Genomic DNA, 21,917 nt, shown 5'->3' with positions numbered 1-21,917 from the left:
ATCGCAGGCAGCAGCAAGTTGTAACATTGAGATATCTGCCTACCGATATTATGATGTAGCGATCATGATTTCAAAACATACATCAATCAGTTACCTACCACATATTTAAGCTACATGACAATCAGACACCTGGATATTCATTTGTACGACTATATTTCCAAAACAGCAGATTGTTGAGCCCATCAAGCATGACCCTCAAAATGGAATGATCATCGATTTACATGACTTAATGGACCATGCATTGTGATACATCTGGGACATACCATCTTTTTGCTTAAAATACCCCATTTAACCCACAGATACTGAAGACATGGAAGCACGAGCATGAATAACGTTACATATGACTAAGGTTTACTGTTGAAAAATGCAAAGAAAGGGGTGCTTAACACCTTCCCCTCCCTTCAAACAGAACACCTTACCAGAATCTTCAATTCAAGGCCTGGTTGGAGTCATTACTCAGGCAAAAATTCAAAAACCATCACGGTATGAAATTACCAGCTTTGACACGATGGGGACCTAGAGGGGGGGTGAATAGGACTAATTTAAAATTCTACTGAATGTGAATGTTGGGATGTGAATAAATTTTAATGTCAGGGAGCATCCACTAAAACATTCATGTAGCAAGATATTCATGCAAGATATGATCAGTCATGATATGCATCCAAATTGACATAAAGATAAGAGAATCTGAGACAGAATATGATACACACGATTTATAGTGGTTCAGCACCCGTGCCTACATCCACTCCCAAGAGAACCCAAATTGATGGTTCTTTGGTATCCACTAATACTGAGGTTTTTGGTTCACCTTAAACCGCACACAGAATTTTTCGGGTTAATTCCGCAACCCTACGATTGAATGGACCACATCCACTCAAAATCCTTGAGTTTTATACTTAGGAAACTCAGTAACCTTTGTCACTCAACTTGAGTCCGCAACTCAATCAAGTGCTTGATTTTGAAGAAGAAATCAAGTGAACTATTACAAGTGTATTTTCAGAATTTAAGATACGAACAATCAAACTCACAGTTATGACGATTGAAGTGAGTGTGTTGTTCTTCAGTTCTTCATTACTCCCTTCAACAATGGCTTCTTGCCTCGCTCGATGTTAGACTGTAACTCTCGAAGGGTGGAGTAAGTAGAGCTTGATCAACTAAGACGTGATAGTTTGGTATGCATGATTTTGATTACCCTTCACGACTCTTCTTCCTTCGTTAAGCCTTTTAAAGTATGCTTATTGGCTTGGGCTGAACTTCGAAGTTGTTGATCAAGCAAAGAAGAGGCCTAGTGCTTTTCTTTTATAGGAAGAGCTCTTAACGGCTTTCTGTCGGTGGCACCTGAATTCCAACGGTGGCACCAACCAATCATAACGGTCGAAAATCTTACCGTTTCGCGTTTTCGGCAGTACTAACGGTGGAACCTCCAAGCTTCATCGGTGGGACCGATGAGTACTTTTACGGTGGAACCGCCAGGAGTATGTTTCTGCCACCGAATGAAAACTCCTTCATTAGTTCTGGCGGTGGATGACGGTGGGACCGATAAAGTGTTATTCGGTGGAACCGATGCCTAAAATATCGGTGGGACCGGCAGGATTGTTCTTCTGCCACCGATAGAAAGTATCCCATGTTACTTTGTCGGTGGATAATCGGTGGAACCGTCAAGATCTTCATCGGTAGGACCGATGAATATTCTATCGGTGGGACCGACAGATTAGAGCTCCTGCCACCGATAGAAGATATCTCAAAATATTCGGTCGGTGGCTGGCGGTGGATCCTTTACTCCTGCCGACAGCTTCTGATCCCCTTGAGATAAATCTGTTCTGATGCTCCACGGGAGATGATGTCCCTTGACCTTGATTGGTTTTGATATATTTTGGATTTGTCGTTGAGTTATGAATACACAACAATGTTTCTAGTAGTTACATCATGACATCACACGACTATCCTTGTAATTGATAACACATGGTACTAACACGGTATACTTTGGGTGACCATTCACACCCCTTGAACAATGAATGGTGGTAATTCCTTTTCCAATACCATGGACTGGGACATTTTTTGGGCCTGAATCGAAAATCAGATCACTACATAACTTTCAATAGAAAACATTGATAATTATAAATTTACTGAACTTTAAATAAATTTACAGTTGTAAAAATTGCATGGTATAGATTTGTTTGATGCCTTCTTGTGTTGCCAAAACTCCCTCTCTGACCTACCTACCAGAAGCTTCTCTTTCTTGATCATTAGAACACCTCAATCAGATGGTGGCTTAAGAAGAAAGAGGATGTGGTCAAGTGCAAGTTAGAAGGAACCAAGTTCATGACTTGTCACTACAATTTTGCAAAACAAGATTTTGTGGTCCACAAAAGTTCCCATGAAGGTGTTATTTTTTCAGGTGGTTGGGGGCTTTGAACAAACTTCCTATGGTGGATCTCCTTAAGAGTAAGAGACTCTATTTGGTGGATTTTTGTTGTATGTGTAAGGTAAACGAGGAATCTACTGATCATCTTCTCTTACATTGCGAAATAGCCTTTGGTGTTTGGTCCCATTTCCTCTCTTTGTTTAGGATCTCTTGGTGTCATCCCATTTCAATCAACTCTCTTTTGTTTGGTTGGAAGTCTTCATCCTTTCCTGGCAGGTTGAAGATTCTTTGGAAGTTCACACCCTTTGCCATTTGTTGGGGCTTATGGAAAGAAAGGAATGGGCGCACATTCGATAAGAAGGAAAGTTCTCTGCATGAGTTGAACATTAGCATGCTTTGTTTGCTATTTTTTGTATAAACAGTTTAAGGAGTTTAGAGGACTGTTTTTTAAGTTCTTGTGTTTCCCCCCTTCTGGCTGAGCACCCCTTCCTCATGCTACAGCCTGGTATGCTTACCTATGGGAAGGTTGGACGAGGGCACGCAATGCTTGGACATTCAAGCAGGCTCACTTCGGTTAATGAAACAGGCGTTAGCAATCTACCTGATTCGATTCTTCTAGCCTACGGTTCCATAGCAGTCTGCCCACGTCGCATCCAGACGACGGACGATGTCTGCCCACTATTCAGATTAGACCTAGGGGTGAAACACGCCCTTCGCACTTTCGTAGAGCACAACCAATCAGGGACCGTCTGTAAATGCACGGTTTCAACTCACAGGAAGAACGGCTAGACTGAAGATAAATCAAATCCAATTCAAAGGAAAAGCTACAGCAGGTCCAGTAATTTGTTATACTGCACTTGACGTGCATCACACATCAAAAGAAAGCAAGGATCCGTACAAACATCCAATGTAGGAAAAAGAGGAGAGGCTACCATACATCGGTGTAAATGAAGCAATGTCATAGAATAAGAGCAAAATGTCGGAACATCGGAAAAACGATCGACAGATCAGAGGCATCCAATCTAAATTCATCTTGATTTTTCCCAAAAATGATAATAATAAAAAATGTCGAAAACGCACACTTCTCTATGCTGCTAACTTCTTCCTTAAGGGCATCTTGTCCTCTTATTAATAAATTTTTACTCATAAAAAGAGGATATTGTGGGACGAAAAGAAAAAAAAAAAGGAATGGAGCCTTTTTTCTGTCTAGTCGCATGTTTTTGCTGTCACATCTCACTCTTTCTCTCTTCTTTTTTGTGTGTTCTAATTTGTGAGATGAAGTAGTCCCATCAAGATGCACATCATCAAAATGATGTGGGTGCATGCTCCGCTACCTACCTCCTAATAGAATGAAAAAGAAAAAAAGAAAGAAATTAAGTTGAGGGCTTTAGAGGAAAATAACCCACGTCCCTCATGTCTTGTTTTATCTCTTTATGACAGTTTCACAAGAGTTACCAAGATTCAATTGTGACTTCATATCTCATCGATGGATGGTTAGAAATTAGAATCACATCCCATTTTGTTGATGAGTTTGTATATGTGAGGAAACATTAGTTATCAGGAAGGCATCAGTGGAAGGGTGAAAGAGATGAAGAGTAGTGTTAGGCCTACGTAATGGGGCATGGGGTGCTCTTTGAATGAGTATACAACTCTCTAAAGATACTTCAATGGACTAGTTAATAATGGCTTCAAAGCTAAGCTCTCAAATATACTGGTTTTGAACAACAAGTAAAACAGTATTCCCTATTATAGACGTTTCTTTTCATAGAAAATCCTTCAATCAATAAGTGACTTGCAAAATACATGACAAATTTCATGCCAATTGTGTTGTGTCTTAAAGGTTTAAACATAGTCTTTCCTGGCAACGTGTTGATTTAATTCTATATGTTTACCAAAGCATATTAGTGCACCTTGCTATCATACATATAACAGAAACCCTTGATGTACAGAAGACAAATAAGAGTGAAATATGTAGAAACATGTATTTATATTTAGGCTCTGAAGGAACCCTACAGTAGAAAAAGTTTTAAAAGCTATGCCCTGTTAAATTTCTTGAAAACTACATAAAAGAAAAGACTAGATATAAAAATTACTTACTTAAGCTTCTTCTTTGTTGTGGCCTCCACCACCCAATCACCAACACAATTAAGATCAGTTCCTTTAGGGAGGAGGTCAACCTTGATAAAAAGAAGACAAACACTCTTAGAGCACCCAATTTGAGGACTGTTGAAGTAATAAGGACAGTAAGTTCCTATCAGTGGGTATGTTACCTTAGTTACAACTAATATAATTGGATTCGCACCAGCAAGATCACGTATGCGTGCCAAAAAACTGCCATTAAAGTCAACAACATCAACCTGCATGTGATTGAGAAAAACCAAAAGATGGAACCATCAATATAAAACCAATTTACTGCTGAACAAACGAGCATAATCAGTGGTACAAAAATGAAGGGATTCACACTAGATGATCAGATTGTCGGGGAGGGCTCCACTCTTCGTGGCAATTCTTTCATGCCTTTGAAGAGCAGGAATTTCTCCTATCAAACTCTGTTGTTGGTCAAATTATCAGAGTAAGGAAGTTCCATCGATAACAACAATACCAAAATTAGCAATCAGAAAAATTATAAATTGTTGGGCATGTATGCATGACACTTCATAAATCCTCGGTAAGCTCCCCTTTTCTGTCTCATCCCTCTCTAGCAACATATGACCTTTTCAGGAGATGAAAAATGCATCATCCACATCAGAAAACCACGGGGATTAAGTGCCTTATCAGCCTCAGAGAACCATTTAACTATCAAAGAAAGCTGGAGAGAGAGAGAGTTATCAATCAGAGAAAAGAATCTTATATACAATGTGGTGTTTTGGGATGTGTTGCTTGCAACCATATTTCTATAAAGGTATAGATTCCTAAAAATCAGGTGGATGAAATGAATAAGGGGAACATTGAAAATCCACTTGGCTAGGAATGCAGTTCAAATGAAAATCAATCAATGATCGCCAGGGTGGGGCAGGGAAATATCTTGTTCAGACAAGAAGAAACTTGACAATTTATCATCTCTGTGTGAAAAGACTGATGAACCTCCTATGCAGTATATAAAGCTCAATCTCGGTACCATGAAACTATTTGTGAAGACGGAATAATGAGCACTCAATCAGGAAGTTTAATGGACCATGAGGTGTACTTAATATAACCAGCATATCTTATATGTGATTTAAGAAGACTATTGATCTTTGATCTTCATACAAGGCCTAGATTTTTACTGTATCACTCAGCGTGTTATGTAGCTCCTCAAAGGAGATCATTTTAATGATTTTTTTAATATATCCTGGTAGGATGGAGGCCCACAAAATATCACTATAACCATCAAAGAACTCATATTCCAATAGGCATCTCTACATAGCAATTTTACTCTCCAGATGAGATTCTCAGCCTCCCATAAATCTCGTATTTTCTTTTCCTTAGTCAATAAATCTCTTATACCCATAAAAAAAATTTACATTATGGCAAGGGTTTGCCAGAAGCCAAACTTTCTTCAATAAAACTATATATATATAATAAAACACAACTGTAGGGCTCACTTTTTTGGGGACAAACTTCCATCCAACTAGGATAAAGATCCTGTCCACTTTATTATTTTTCATCTTTTTCCCTTTAATCTCAAAAAACAAAAAATTAATAATACCCCCAACTTTTTACCCCCTTAATCCCAAAGAGGATGCCCGTGCACGGGCGAACTCTGATGTATATATATATAACCCAATTGCATCTTCCCACAAACAAACAAATTATACCTTAGTTGTAGGAAGTCGCTTCCAATCTATTCCTAACATCCCAAGTGAAGAAATACAAAATTTGGTTGCACCTTTGGTTTCCCTGCTCCAGCACCCACTTCCTACCCCTAGGGTATGGTTCCACATTCTCACGAAGTACAATCATTCTATAATTGGAATTTCACAATTTTTAAGAATATTATAGAGTAAATGTATGACATGAACATCATCTTCCAAGATTCAAAATAGCTTTTGATTTTTTCGAATGGCCATATATTATGCGTTATTCGCCAATAAGTCCCAAATTATTGAAATGATATGAGTACTAAAAAATTATCATTTTTCTTAATGTTTATTTGTTGACATTTTTGTTAAACTGTTAATGAATTTTTGACTAAAAATAACAAATTATAATAGAATATTTTCCAGCCCAAATTTTCTTATCTAAATTTAAGAACTAGGTTTCCCCCTTCATGATGCAAACCACCATCCTACCAACATCCCTCTAAGAACATCACATGCAACCCCTGGATGCCAATATGGTTCAGCCCACGTTATAATCCTTCTTAGACCCAGATGGCTTTACAATGGCATTCTATAAAGCTTGTTGGGATATAATAAAAGTAAATGTCATGTTGGTTATCAATGATTTCCAGGAGGAAGGCTACTTAGATTTTTAATCTAATAACACATCCATTGCTCTTACCAAAAGAACACGTCAAAGATCATGGAATTTAGATCAATAGGTCTAGTTAGCTCGGCTTATTAAAGTGATAGCAAAATTGCTGACCACTACACTCAAAGAGGTCATATCAATGGTCATTGGGGTTGAGCAGGGGGATTTATTAAGGTCGGCGAATTCTAGATGGAGTCTTGATTGCAAGCGAGTGTGTTGATTCTAGAGTAAAACAAAAAATTTAGGGGTGGTGTGAAAGATAGATTTGGAAAAAGCCTACGATCATGGCAACTAGGACTTCTGGAGGTACATGTTGCGAAGGATGGGATTGCGTAGTACATGGGTCTCGTGGAATATGAAATGTGTAAAATCCACCTCCTTCTCAATTATAGTCAACGGAAGTCTGAAAGGATATTTTAGAGGGTCAAGAGGTCTTATTAGGCAGGACGATTTGTTGTCTCCTTTTTTATTCAATATGGTAGCTGTGGCTTTTCGGAAGTTAACGAAGAGAATAGTGGAGATAGGTCGATTGTCTAATTTCCACGTGGCAAGGGCAAGCCCTATGGTGAATCATTTGTAATGTGTGGATGGTACACTCATACTTTTGGATACACTCATGTTTTTTATTATTCCTTGGACCAAATAAGGTTTTTAGTTGGACATATTGACTGCTATGTCTGGTCTACAAATAAATGTATGTAATAGCAAGATCTTTGCTATTGCAAACGTCCCAAATATCCATCTTGGGATGCCAAGTGGATTCTTTTCTGACATCTTATCTTGGTCTACCTCTCGAATCCCCTAATTGTAGTCTTCAAATGTGGGAGACAGTGCTAGAAAGAGTAGGGAAACGTCTAAGCTATTGGAAAGCAAAATACCTTTCCAAAGGGGGAACATCCACTCTCATAAAGAGCACTATAACAAGTATCTCAGTGCACTACCTATCGCTTTTCTCGATACCCAAGGTGCTTGAAGTCATTTGGAAAGGATTTTTCATGAATTCCTGTGGAATGATACGGAAGGAAGGAAGGAAAAAGAAAACCTCACCTAGTGAAGTGGAGCGTAATTTGTGCTCCAAAGAGAAGAGAGGGTTAGGGATTGGGAGTCTTACAAATGAACATGGCTCTTTAGGGAATGGAATTGGAGATTTGGGGTTGGAGAGGTAGCCTTGTGGAAAGAGGTAATTAGGGCTAAAAACTTGAATCTAGCAAAGATGGACAGGGTAGCGGGGATGTGAAGATTGCATATGGATGCGGGATGTGAAGATTTCTTTGGCTCTTTCTATTGCGTTAACGCAGGCCTCTTGTCCTCCTTGTAATCTTTTTTTTTCTATCAATTAATTGTTTACGCAACATAAAAATCATAATACTAACCCTTCTAAAACCTGGAGAATCCTACGAGGAAGATGCCTTACAACTAATAATTAACAATAACTTCTCCTGAAGCCCTTTTAATAAGTTTAAGCATTCTAACACCAATGCACCCACCCACCCACAAATATCATCCGATCACTTAGTTGAACTCTCCTCCATTTGATCAACAAGGACTTACACTCACATTGTGAATTAAAAATAACTAACAACTAAAAAACCAAAGATTCTGTAAACCATTCAATAAGATTATGATAACAAGGAAGCAAGAATCAATTAGCTTCGTCTTCCTTACCAATTTAACGATCAATGCTTTCTCGTGGCGTAAGTGTGATAACTTCTCCCGAAGCTCTTCTGCAGAAACAAACTGTTTCCCACCATTATAACCACCATTTCCACCAACAGCAGTTATCATATGTCCATGAGACAAAAGCTTACACCTTCCACAAAGTACAGTTCTAAGCTGTCGATGCCTCTTCTTCTGCACCCAACAAAATCATTTTTTTTTTCACCCTAACTCCAATTTTAGCAGAAATTCAAAAAATCAACCAATCTCTAATTATGTTACTATAAAAAAAAAGTGGAGCGAGTAAAGACTTACCAATTCGTAAGTCTGCGAATCAACATAACCTGGCACGTCGACCTCCTCTGTCTGTAATGGGGCGCCACAACCATAACAACAAGCGATGGAGGAAGAAATCTTTGTCTTCTTTTTCTTTTTTTGCTTCGGATTGGCAGAGAGAACGATCGAAGCGGCCGCCATAGATTGCTGGCGTGAGAGAAAGAGATCTCCGCGTGTCGGGGTAGCAGCACCAGTCCCATCTAGGTCTGTGGTGGAGACTGAGAGGTGATTTGTAGAGGTTGGTTGTTGTTGATGGGTTTCCGAATCCTTGGTTCTACAGAAGATGAGAGTGGGTTTGTGAGGAAGGGTTTTGAGATGCAAATTAGGGCTAGGGTGTCTGAGTTTGTGAGAGAGGTACAAGGGAGAACAGGAGATAGATAATAAGAAGAGGGATTTGGACGCCATTGTTGGCTGGGAAGCGAAGCGTTTTTTTTTTTTTTTTTTTTATTTAACTGAACTGGGATAAGTTGAACCGTGAGCTTGTCAGTTGTTGCCTGCTACGTCGGTCCGCTCGATTCCAATTTGGGTTCGCGGTTCGCTACTTCAGAGGAAACCCGGTTCGAAAGATTAGGCTGAGATGATTAATGATTTGTTTGTCAATTATATTTTCGTTGAGTAGTTACATGTAATCTATATTTGTGTCAAACTTCGATCCAGCAAACAGAAACATCCCATCGATCAATATAAAAAATAAAAATTGTGGTGCCACTTTTATTTTATTATCTTTTCCATTCTCCTTTCTAATTTTATGATTTTTTTTTTTTTTTCCTTTAACCTATAAAAAAAATTATTAATACCCCCAAATTTATTATTCGTTTTAATCTATATAATAAAACACAACGTAAGACCCACTTATGTAAAGGACAAACTTTCATGCAATCTTTATCATGGAAGATTAACAAATAGAAATAAACATTGGGTACTTTGCCAAATAAGTGCTTAATCCACATGAACGGTGGGGAATATTCTATACTTCACAATTAATTAAGTTTTCAAGTTTCAGAAGAATTTAAAATCAATTTTAGATGAGTTGTTGATTACAAGACTACAAAAATAGATGATCAAAATTTTAGAAAATTACAAATTATAAAGCAAAACATTAAAGAATGTGAATCTACTAATGGTCTGTTTGGAAAAGCTATATGTAAAGTTGCTGATGCTGAATTAAGTTGCTGAAGCTGAGAGAAAGTTGTTGTTGCTGTTGCTGAAACAACTTACTGAATTGAGTATATTGTTTGGTAACATGCTATCTAATTGTACTGTGAAGATGTTGAACTGTTTGGTAACTTGCTGTTTAGAAATTGCTGAATGAAATTAAAATAATATTAAAAAAAAAGATTATTTATCTGATATAAGTATTAATATATTAACAATAAGTATAAACTTTGGATTTAAAATTAAAAAATTAAAATTAAAATTCAATTTCATTTTTTTTGTACTAACACTTAATGTCTATCAAATATTATAGCATTCATTCAAATAATTTCAATAATTTTTACAATCATAAAAAAAGTTCATATAAATTCTTAAACTTAAAACAAAAGAATCTAAGAAAAAATAAATGAGAGTTTCTATTGGCACCCCAACTTTTACTTATTCTCAAATACTTATTTTCTTTATTTATTACTAAAATTTGCATCTAATTACAATCTCAACATAGTAAAATATTATAGCACTCATTCAAATAATTTCAATAGTTTTTTACAATTAAAATAAGGTTCATATAAAATCTTAAACCTAAAATAAAATAATCTAAGGAAAAAAAAATGAGAGTTTCTATTGGCACCCCAACTTTTACTTATTTTTAACTATTCACCTATTTTCTTTATTTATTAGTAAGGTTTGCCTCTAATTACAATCTCAGCAGAATAAAATATTATAGTACTCATTCAAACAATTTCAATAGTTTTTTAAAATTAAAAATAAGATTAATATAAAAAATAAAAGAATCTAAGCAAAATAAAAGAAAAAGAAATGAGAGAGTTTCTATTGGCATCTCAACTTTTACTTATTCTCAACCATTCACCTATTTTTTTTTTTTATTACTAAGGTTTGCCTCTAATTACAATCTCAACAGAATAAAATATTATAGTTCTCATTCAAACAATTTCAATAGTTTTTTACAATTAAAAATAAAGTTCATATAAAAAACAAAAGAATCTAAGCAAAAGAAAAAAAAAATGAGAGAGTTTCTACTGGCACCTCAACTTTTACTTATTCTCAACCATTCAATTGTCTTCTTTATTTTTATCTGGGGTGTTTCAATTTTAAGTTTAGGAGTTATTTGAAAGTTCGGTAGCCATCATTTTTTAAAACTTGAATCAAGCTAAAAAAAAATTGTTTCTTGAATTTTATTCTTTTGATCTGAGCTTTCGACGAAACTTAGAGGGCTGTGGTAATATTGGACTGGTGATGTGGTTATCCATATGAGTAAAATGACCATTAGTAAGGATTAAAATCTTACTACATTAGTAAGACTAGTGTTTTGTTATTTCAATTGAAAATAGCAGTCCGCTCTTACAACCAACAAAGCTCAAAAGCCTAACAAATAAGAAAAAAAAAAAAAACCAACAAAGGGAGAGATGGGCATGCAAGATAACTTTGAAATCTCTCCCATTTCAACAAAGCAAAGCTATTAGTTTTTCAATTGAGAAAAACCAGTGGAAGTTTGTCCATCTATGCAATTGTCTACTGAAAATTTAAAAAGGAACATTAAAAAAAATAGAGGAACAATCCTCAAAAACAAAAAAATTTATATGTATATTGCTACCAGCAATACACATCTTAAAATTTTTTTATCTTTTTTATGTTGCTGCCACTACATACATTCCAAAAAAAAAAAAAAAGTTTTAAATATATATGTTGCTGTCATCTACTTACAACTCAAAAAAGTTTTCTTTATACACATTGCTGCCAGCAATACAAAACGTACTACTTTCAACTCATCTTTCTCTTTTTTTAAAATTTTTTTTTTTTTACAAAAACACAAACCCATGTAACACCAGTAAAAATTGGTGTGGCCATAGCGACTCTCAAACAACACAGAAAATCATTCTTTCTGCGGCAGAGAGGGCTACCAAAACGTTTTCTCAACCTGTAAATCTTTCCTTGACTTTATGTGCTTCTCAAAAAATGAATCAAAATGACTAAAAGATCAACCGAATGGTGAAACCCCCTTATCAAACTCTCAGATGAAACTTTTTAGAGGTTCTTCTATATTCTCAAGCGAAACAGCGACAATGCCATTGATAACATATCTGATTTTTGGAGGCACTTCCAAAACTCTCTTCTTCTTTAACTTCCTCTTGAATTAACAGATGAGAGCATTGCCAAAATTGGAAACAAGAGTTGAGAGAGAGAGAGAGAGAGAGAGAGAGAAAGAGAGATGGCGCCAACTTTCTACCCTGTTTTTCCGAAACCTTTACTGAGCATCGTTGAAGTGTTGGTAGTCGACGGATTCGGCTAATTTTTATGAATGAATCGGCAGCTAACAAGACTCGTTAACAATGCCAAACACTGAAATCACGACAAAGAGGCGTGTTTCGGATGAATTTGGCCGTCACACGGCGCTTCCAAACGCAGCATAAGAACAGTAATCTTTAAGTTATAATTTTTAACTAGTTCAAATTTTCTTGTATCTAAATCTACTTAATAACTTTATATTTTTAGATCGGAAGATAATTCATTGAAGATCACCATTAACTAATAAAATTATGTTTCCAATCATAAAATACTTAACTTCAATAATTAAATATGAATGTTAAGTATGGATTAACTTGAACTTATCTAAGATTAATCCATATAGGTTCAGCATAACTGATTAGGAGGGATGTAAGTATACAAAGTAAGAGAGGAAGCAATTAAACCTTTATAATCATTTAAGAAGAATTTGAAATATAAAAATTAAATTTAAAGCATTCTTTTTTTAGTTTCATCAACCTTTCTAACGAAGGGACATAATCACTTTTCATTGCGAGATTAAAGGAAGAGTGAAAGACAAGTAATTAAATGGGATATTTTATGTAATATTACCAAATATTAAATATCCAATTAAATTAGGGAAAAAATAAATCTGTGTGTTGTAGTGAGAGGCCACCCCTTGATAGAGTTGTTGGGTGAGCATCTCAAGAACTCTAATTTGAATCATCTCAAGAATCAAATATCCAAACTAGAGACCCACCATCCTATTAAGGAAATAATATAAAAAAGATTCCATTTTGGTTGGATATGTATAAGCTAGAGCCTAGTTGTATTTGACTGGTGGTATTTGATAAGAATCTTAATAGATCATCTACCTTGTAGAAGGAAATGCTGCATCCTCACTTTCTTTTCTAATTCTTCTTCTGTCACACCAACCCTCCATTTGTACCAAACGAATTATTCATTTTAAACATCTTGCGGCTTATAACTTTTTTTTTTTTTTTTTTTGCATATATCTTGATGATATCCACCCATACCACACCAACCAAACCTAGGGAAGTATAGTTTGGATTGAATTGTATTCAAATTGATTTTGACGAAAGTTGTATGGGAAACCTGAAAAGTTACACTTGACTCATTTAGCGACTGAATTCTTGAGATGGGACCTGATTGCCACATGATACAGAGTCGTCACCACTCAATGATGATTATTGATTGAAGAAGATCAAGAGGAGTTGGTTTTTTATTTGAATTTGAATTCAAATTTTGATTTTAACTTGGTTTAGATTTCAAGTTTAGATTTTGGATTTAGTTGTTGTGTAATTTTGGGGTTCTATAGCTTGTTTACAAAAATTAAAAAAAATACAATTACAATGCAGTAAGAAACAATAAAGACTGATAATAATAATAATAAACTAAAAATCAAAAGAAAAGCAAAAGCTACAATTTATTATGAAAATTTTAAACCAACGGTATTTTGGATCATCGTATCCATCATTTTCTAAAACACATTCTTGAGCCTATTTATAAGTTCTTCTAACACCAATAAGTCCATTTAGGGGTAGGTAAAAAAAAAGAGTGGACTAGGTTAAAAACCTTAAAGCGGCATGTATCACCCCTCTCTCATTTGTTCATTCCTGATGTCTAATCTTTTAAGGTTTAGGGTGGATTTGGTTGAGCTAAGAGATTGAAGGACCCATCGTTGGTCAAGTAAAAGGATGCAGATAGTCACCTGACTTTCAATTTGGTCAACCATTGGTCTGATTGAAATAGGGGAAGATGTTAGGCACCCCTCTCCCCCCTCCTGAGTACAAATGCTTCCTTACATTTATCTTGCTTTAGATATATGGGTTATGCTAAATAACTAACTACTCAACCAAAACCTCGAAAAAGCGAGAAAGGTTTAGAATTTTGATTTATGGGAGGATGGGTGTAGTTGCAAAAGTTGTTGTAGGGTTATTTGGGTAATTATGGGATTTTGAGACTTTTATTAAATAGTTTTTAGTTAGGGTTTTGAAAAAGTTATCCTACAGACATTTCCTCTAATTTTTGTAAGTTTGCACACCATGAGGATGTGTTCCATTCTAATCCATAAAAGTTAGGTGGAACTTAGAATCTCCACAAATTTTAAATTATAATATAAAATATATTTTATTTATATAAATTTTATTTCTTTAAGTTGAATGAAGATTTGACAATCCCTCAGTAGCGTCAAGAGTTTTGGGAAGTTTTATTAAGGTTTTGGCGACTTAGAATGTCGTAAAGATATTTGTGACAGAAACTAGAAAATTATGAAATTATGGTAAGTTTAGCAAGAAACATTATGAAATTGGGAGCCTCGCAACACAAATAGAAAGTCTAAAAGGCATGGTTTTCAATCTCGGTTTGACGTCTCGTCTTGACCGGATTGTCTCGAATGAGTCAACTTGTTTTGGATGAGATAATCCATTTAACTCGGTTAACATGGATTAATTTACATATATTTAAATTAAAATAATTATAATTTTATAATAAAATATCATAGATTAAGAAATGTTTTGTCTTAAAGTGATATGTTTATTTACATAATAAATATTTAAAATCTAATTTTTTAAATTATTTTAATCAAAATCTATAAAATCCCGATTGACTCAACCGATTTTTATTGACTCGTTTGAGATTTTCAAAATATAGTCCAAGATATCCCACAAGATGATGTAAACGTTGAGGCACAGTGCAAATCCGTATCATCGCTTAAAGAGACCGAGATGACTCGGGCTAGTCATCTCAGCATCGGATGAGATTGAAAACCATGCTAAGAGGGGACTTCAGAGACAATGAGAGATTGAATAGTGAGGGTTGGGAATGTGTGACAATGGGGAGGGCCCCCCATTTATAGGGCTATCCAGACCAATTTTCAAATTCGGTTTGACTGAATTTGAAGGTCAATCTAACCATGCCTTGTCGATCAACAGTACACTATGGGTCAGTAAGTTGGTGAACCAACTAACATTAAACTGAATTTGAATTTCAACCTGGACAAGGCCAATCGAAGCGTATTTGGTATAAAGACATTGGTCAAGTGAGCTGTCAATCCATGATCGTTTATGGGCTTATCTGGGCCGGTCCAAAATTGGTGGGTCCCATAAAATTTTGGGCTTTGGATTGGTGTTCGGGGTGACTTGGTTTGATTTTCGATTACTTTGGGAGGGTTTTGAAAAGTTGAAAAGGTTCAAATTTTTTAGAATAATTTTGGGATATCTTAGGATTTTTTCGGGAAATGTTAGGGTCTTCGAAAATAGTTTTCCTTATGGTTTCAGGATCATATTTAGGTTGTTCATAAGGTGGGATCATCCCCAATTGACTTGGATAGTGAATCATTTAGACTGAAGTTTGAATAGATTTAGAATGTGTTCTTGATAGGTGGCTTTGCAATTTGTCAAATCCACGACATGATTCAAGACTTCTTAGAGAGTCGATTTTGATTCCAAATTGTATGAATTTTCTTGTTTAGGTGATTATTCAAGCTTAAAATTATCTTTCAATTCATGTAATTCACTATTTTCACTCAGTTGTTGATTTTTCATTTGGGTTTTTATTTTTATTTTTCTTCTAGTCAAATATATGATTTTCATTAACATTTTATAAGTTCTTTGGATGAAAATATTACATTAATGCTCCCAAAATTGTAGGGATCCTATACGTCAATACATTGGTTCCGGTTTAATTCCCAAAGGAACCAGAACTGTTAAATTTTAGTAGTTATGGGTTCCATGATTGTGATAGTGGTTCTCAAATTAATGGTATTGGAATCATCAAAATTTTCTCTTTAAATTGTTTCGATTTTTTTATTTCTATAAGTTCTTATAAATTATGATTATCTATTTAGTTCCAAGAGACCCGACTCTAATTGATCCTAATAAAAAGGGATCCAAAATCGAGGTTTCATTAATTTTTCTTTTTTATATTCTTTAGAAATTTATTTCCCGTTCCTAGTGGTATCAAGACGTCAATGTGTCATCATGATATGACACGAGTTGACAATAGCCATGAACTATTTGTGTCAGTGTTTCCAAGGAACCCTTCTATGTCAATAGGATTTATGACATTTCAAGGTTATTTACTTTGCATCGAATTAAATCACATGCTCCATCGCTTTTGTAGGCCCCCATCAACTCCTTTAAGTTTTGGCGGAGTGTCGATTGGGGTATGGACGTAAGGGTCTACGACACAATCAATAATTTGATTCATTTTCATTTAGGCCTTGCTCTAACATCTAGTTCGGTTCCAGTTAAATGGGTACCTATCGACACAATAATTCTAAAAAAGGGATTTAAGTAATTATCACAAACACACAACTTCTAAATTGATTTATTGACAGATTAAACTAATACAAAATGGGTGTCCACAAATATAATTTAGCGATTAACATTGTAACAGATTTTGCTTAGTTGCTCCTATTCAAAATACTTTCATTTAAGCCACTTTCTTACCCCCCTAAGGTCTGTGCATCTTCAAATGAGTAATTTTTATCTAAAATTAGCAAATTGTGATCCCAGATTAAAAAAAATAAAATATCATGATATTTTTTCTATTTAATTTGCTCATGTATTGTATGCGATATGCTTACATACCTCTCTAATGTTAGAAAGTACTCAGAGACTTTGAGGACGAACCATTCACTTCCATGAAAGGTCACTTTCTTGGAACGACAATTTATTGGAAAATAACCCAATTCAATGATCCTAACCATTTTATTTAGAATCGTGATAATCTGACTACCCTACATGACAAACTCAATCAACTACTTTGATACAAGTTCGAGAACCATAGATCTGCGTTCATCAAGATACACATCTGCACTTCCCCATAAAAAGTGTATCTCAAGAAGTGCACAGTTACTATTCTCGAACTTGACACATCAAATAGTCGATTGAGTATACCACGTGGGGTAGTTAGATCATCACGACTCTGTTATTTAAATCGACTTCTCCTTTTATTAACAAAGCTGTCAACACACGATTAGATGGTCCACAATTTCCTATATGGAGTAATTGGTGAAATTTGAACATGAACACCTATTTACATTGATGGATACTATAGCTCATAAAAAATCATTTCTATGTTGGGAGCACGAACAGCACCATACAAAATTAGACGTTAAACTATTTTATGGAGTTGGTGCAACATCTTCAATAAAAGGTTTTAACATCATCAAACCGTCTCGACCTTTGTTGTCAACGGATTGGGTTTGGTTTGGGTTGGTACTCAACTCTTACTTATCCAATTAGGATCCGAACCTGATCTATCAGTTATTCTCGACCTGATCTAACATGGCATTTGTATCTTTCAAACCCATTATCAGAACAGGGGTAACTGGTACAAAACAAATTATCAAATCAGATTCTTAATGGATCAAGTTCTTATCAGAATCCAAATCCATAATCCAACCCATAATTATCGGATTGGATTTTGGGTCTGATCTGATCCATTTACAACCCATGCAACCAAAGTTAGAATCTGAAATAAAAAGAAAAAAAAAAAAAAAACTTTCCAAAATGATTGACGCATAATTATATAATCCAAAAAGAAAACTTAAAATGTTTGTTGTGCGCCACATGAATGGTTGAGACTCGTGTGGCCTTCTTTAAATATAGATCAGATAAAGAGAATAGAAACAAATTTTAAAAAACTGAAGACATATTCGTAATTACCGCCAACAACAAGCCCATTTTAAAACTTAGATTTGAATGACTTAGAACGAGACAAAATGATGATGATAACAAAATTGCGAACCCCACAAAATACAAATCCGTTTGTCAAAAGTAGAGAGAGAAAGAGACAACGAGAAACTCTTGAGTCTTGACTCTTGAGAGAGAGAGAGAGAGAGAGAATAAGAGATGCAGAGAAGTCGAAGTAGAAGAAGCAGAGCAGAATCGAACATCTTTCGAATCGAAACTCTAAATGCCACCAGAGAGAAACCCTAAACCGCCATTAAAGAAACCGCCAAGCTTGCCAGACCTCTGGTTTAAAGGAAAATCTCTAAAGCATGTGGTTTTCAAGATGCAGCTCGATTCTCTCACAGCAGAGAAGAAATTAACATCACCAACATCAGATTTAAAAACCCTAAACCTAGATTATTCTTCAGGAATCGATTTGACCTCTCTGTTGTCAGACGAGCTTCTTCTTCGAATCCTCTCCAATCTTCCTGACTCGCAAAGAAACCCTAGTTCTCTTGTTTGTAAGCGATGGATGTTCTTGCTTGGTCGTCTGGTTCGTTCTGTAAAGCTTCTCGAGTGGGATTTTCTCGAATCAGGTCGGCTTGTTTCTCGATTCCCCAATCTAACCGATGTTGATTTGGCTCGAGCATGCCTTGATTCGCCTAAGAATTCAGGAATCTTGTTGACTCATAGATTAATCTCAATTCATCTTGACTCTGATTTCTCGTCTGGTGATTTTATACGTGAAGAAAATTTGTTGCCGTCGGATTCAATTGATAGAGGGCTTCAAGTTCTCGCTCGTGGATGCCCTAATTTACGGAGACTTGTTCTTATTGGTGCAACGGAGGAAGGGCTTTCGAGTATTGCACAAGAGTGCCCTACTTTGCAGGAATTGGAGCTCCATCATTGTTCAGATCCCTCCTTGCGAGGGATCTCTGCTTGCCAGAATTTGCAGATCTTGAAATTGATTGGTTCCGTGGATGGTTTTTATAGTTTGGCGATCTCAGATATTGGTTTGACTATCTTGGCTCACGGGTGTAAGCGGTTGGTCAAGCTCGAGCTGACCGGGTGTGAGGGGAGTTATGATGGGATCAGAGCGATTGGTCAATGCTGCCAAATGTTGGAGGAGCTCACGCTTTATGACCATAGGATGGATGAGGGTTGGATGGCGGCTTTATCATTTTGTGGGAATTTGAAGACGTTGAAGCTTCAATCGTGTAAGAAGATTGATCCTAGTCCAGGACCGGTTGAGCATTTGGGGTCTTGTCCGACTATAGAACAGTTGCATCTGCAGCAGTGTCACTTGCGTGATAAACAGAGTGTGAAAGCGTTGTTTTTGGTGTGTGTTGCCGTCAGGGATATTTTCATTCAGGATTGTTGGGGATTGGACAATGACATGTTCACCAATGCTAGTATTTGCAGGTATTGGGTTTCTCCTTGTGTTCTTTTTTCCATTGTTCTGTGGTATTGGTTTCAAGATTTTCCATTTCTTGATAAAAGAATTTCTAGGATCTCCTTTGGTTTTGGAACTAATTTAAGAAGGAATCATTGAATAAAATGTTGAATTCCTTCCATGTAAATGAATATTAGTAACCATGGGATTGTCGTACCGAGTAACTCAACATTTTGAGTTGTAGAACTGTGGGGATGGAATGAAATCATCGTAGATGTTACAATCATAGTTTTGACTTCTCTAGTAGCTTAGCAATCTAAGTCCTACTTATCATGGCTATGTTTTTTTATTTTTTATTTTTACTTTTTCTGATGAACGGCAATAAAAGTTTTCCTTCTAAACCAACATTACTTAAAGAGTTATAGTTGAGAGGATGAAAGCCTTTTCAATTTTGTATCTTTGTTTTGGTTTGGCTAGAGAGCTTTCCGTTGTTCATGGCCCTAATTCTGGATTATATATTAGGAGGTATGTTGGACCCAGGTACGTTTACGAGGGTCGGGGGTTCAGGGGCCAGCATTCCCCCGAAGGGCTTTTTTGAGTGTTTGTACAACTATTGGGGTATTTTTGGTAGTAAAAAATGCATTGGAAGCCCTAGGCGTTATATATATTTCTCTTCTAGAAAACCCTAAAATTATATTGTTTTTTGTGACTCTTAATCAATAGAAACCATTATCGCCGCCCATCGACGTAGGCAATATTGCCAAACCATGTAAATTGTGTCCCTTGTGTGTTGCATCTTTTTTTTTTTGTTCCTTCTCTCTTTTGTGCTTTTTGTGTGTGTGTGTTCATTGTCTGGATTGTAACTTATTTGGGTGTTTCCTCACAACACTTCCCTTATTAATTTTGACATGGTTTCGATGTGACTGATTGACATGATAGAATTCCATAACTTGAATTTTCTTCACAGGAGGGTAAAGAATCTATCTTTGGAAGGATGCTCGTCACTAACAACAGAAGGTCTAGAGTCGGTGGTTCTTTCTTTGATGGAACTTCAAACGCTTAGGGTAGTCTCATGTAACAATATAAAAGACAGTGAAGTTACTCCGGCACTTTCAAGCTTGTTCTCTGTTCTTAAAGAGTTGAAATGGCGACCAGATACCAGATCTCTGCTTTCATTAAGTCTTGAAGGGACTGGAGTGGGAAAGAAAGGTAGTCGATTTTTCAAGAGGGTATGAGACCTGAAAGAATGTGAGCTTCTGTAATGTGTACTTGGATGATTTGTGGACTGACTGCAACAGGTCTTGTAGTGATAACACATTATCATTACTTCGAATCATTCTCGTATCCACCATTTCAGATGGTTAATGTGGTTGTTAATGGGGAATGATGGACCTTTTTCTGCCCATAGAGAACCAGACAAGGGAGCAAGGCATTATTAACATGTCTATGGTTCACATGAATTTGACTCTGTCCAGCTCAAAATTCTCCAATGATGAATTAACACTAGCGCCATGTTTCTCTTACACTCATGTCCATTATTACAAGGTTAGGAATGCTAATCCCTTTCCTTTTTAAGTAGTTCAGCCACCTTGAGGGGTAATGACAGTGGATATCTGAGTATCAAACGTCTTTGTTATTCATTTCTGTAGTTTATTTTTCACATTTTGGATACGTAGAACACTGAATTGTATAAAATATTTATCACATCTTTTAGCCATGAGACCATGACATGGATCAGTCCCCTTTCCTAGTGTGCATTCTAATGAAATATATGCAATTGTGTTAGAAGGATTAAGTTCTATTTGTCCTCATGCGACAACCATTCCACAGCTATTAGATTGGTTGGTTACTTGTTTGTTCTGATATGCAAATGCCCATAACTGTTGTACAGATTTGCGGATTGGTTGGCCTGGTACTTTTTTTTTCTTCTTTTTACATGATACCAAGAGGCTGGGGTGTACCTTCAAGATAGTTGATTGGTAATTATCATCGTTTGCAATGAGAACTCATCTACTTAATTTAGAAAATACACTGATTGTTGTATAAAGAAATTCCTTTTATTATTTTTAATTTTATGAACTATCATGTTTCAAATGTTCAACAAAACTGTCCAATTATCTCCCTTCCTCACACGTTGTTTGGTTGTAATATCTGATTTCTACTAATAACAAGCATAGTGAAATTGCTAAGGATGCAACTAGAGACCTGAACTCTTTCAAACTAGGCAAACTATTTCATTTTGAACAATACAATAACTTTGAGACCACCTCACATAATCAGCAGTTGCAAAGTCAGGTCCAAAAGATTGATGAATTTTATTTCTATGAGCTACTAGTAGGTGGCATATTCCAAGGCACATTTATTATAAAAGAAAAATAGGATTTATGTAAGATTAAAATATTGTATGATTAATTTAAATAATTATTTTATAAATTTTAAATAGATAATCTAATTTTACATCATAGTTTATAATTTAATATATTGCGGAGACAGTTTTGTTATTTAAAATATTAATTAGAGTGATTTTGAATTTATATCAAACCCTTATTATAATATTGAAGATCAAAGGATATTTTTGTACTTTCAATATATTAAC

General features: G+C 35.7%; 2 protein-coding genes across 4 annotated transcripts in view; one reads left to right on the top strand and one right to left on the bottom strand.

Moving 5' to 3' along the window:
- NOA1 (P-loop containing nucleoside triphosphate hydrolases superfamily protein) overlaps positions 1 to 9,305 on the bottom strand; it is a 38,035-nt gene extending 28,730 nt beyond the window's left edge. Inside the window, exons 1-4 of one of the 3 annotated variants that reach the window (XR_015176955.1) lie at positions 8,789 to 9,305; positions 8,483 to 8,668; positions 4,636 to 4,722; positions 4,463 to 4,542 (exon numbers count right to left, since the gene is read on the bottom strand). Coding sequence is in view for 1 of the 3 variants with exons in the window: in XM_086436920.1 (XP_086293046.1) it covers positions 4,463 to 4,542; positions 4,636 to 4,722; positions 8,483 to 8,668; positions 8,789 to 9,214 (779 nt within the window). In the remaining 2 variants the exon portion in view is untranslated. The remainder of the gene's footprint in view (positions 1 to 4,462; positions 4,543 to 4,635; positions 4,723 to 8,482; positions 8,669 to 8,788) is intronic. The other 2 variants (XR_015176954.1, XM_086436920.1) reach the window with 2 other exon arrangements.
- An 8,615-nt stretch (positions 9,306 to 17,920) lies between these two features.
- LOC147408066 (F-box protein At5g51370-like) lies at positions 17,921 to 21,120 on the top strand. Its single transcript, XM_086436919.1, has 2 exons — positions 17,921 to 19,350; positions 20,289 to 21,120. Exons 1-2 carry the CDS (start codon positions 18,173 to 18,175, stop codon positions 20,554 to 20,556), a joined length of 1,446 nt encoding a protein of 481 aa, XP_086293045.1. The 5' UTR covers positions 17,921 to 18,172; the 3' UTR covers positions 20,557 to 21,120.
- Positions 21,121 to 21,917: the final 797 nt, after the last annotated feature.

Source organism: Akebia trifoliata, chromosome 3 (assembly GCF_017979445.1).
Source record: "Akebia trifoliata isolate Shusen 1 chromosome 3, ASM1797944v1, whole genome shotgun sequence".
Classification (NCBI taxonomy): Eukaryota; Viridiplantae; Streptophyta; class Magnoliopsida; order Ranunculales; family Lardizabalaceae; genus Akebia; species Akebia trifoliata.
Note: the sequence above shows the minus strand (reverse complement) of the source record. Positions and strands in the feature narration are given on the sequence as shown.

Coding starts and splice junctions, on each gene's coding strand:
- LOC147408066 (XM_086436919.1), top strand. CDS start 18,173: ATGCCACCAGAGAGAAACCCTAAACCGCCATTAAAGAAACCGCCAAGC. Junction 19,351..20,288: donor ACCAATGCTAGTATTTGCAG/GTATTGGGTTTC, acceptor TTTTCTTCACAG/GAGGGTAAAGAATCTATCTT.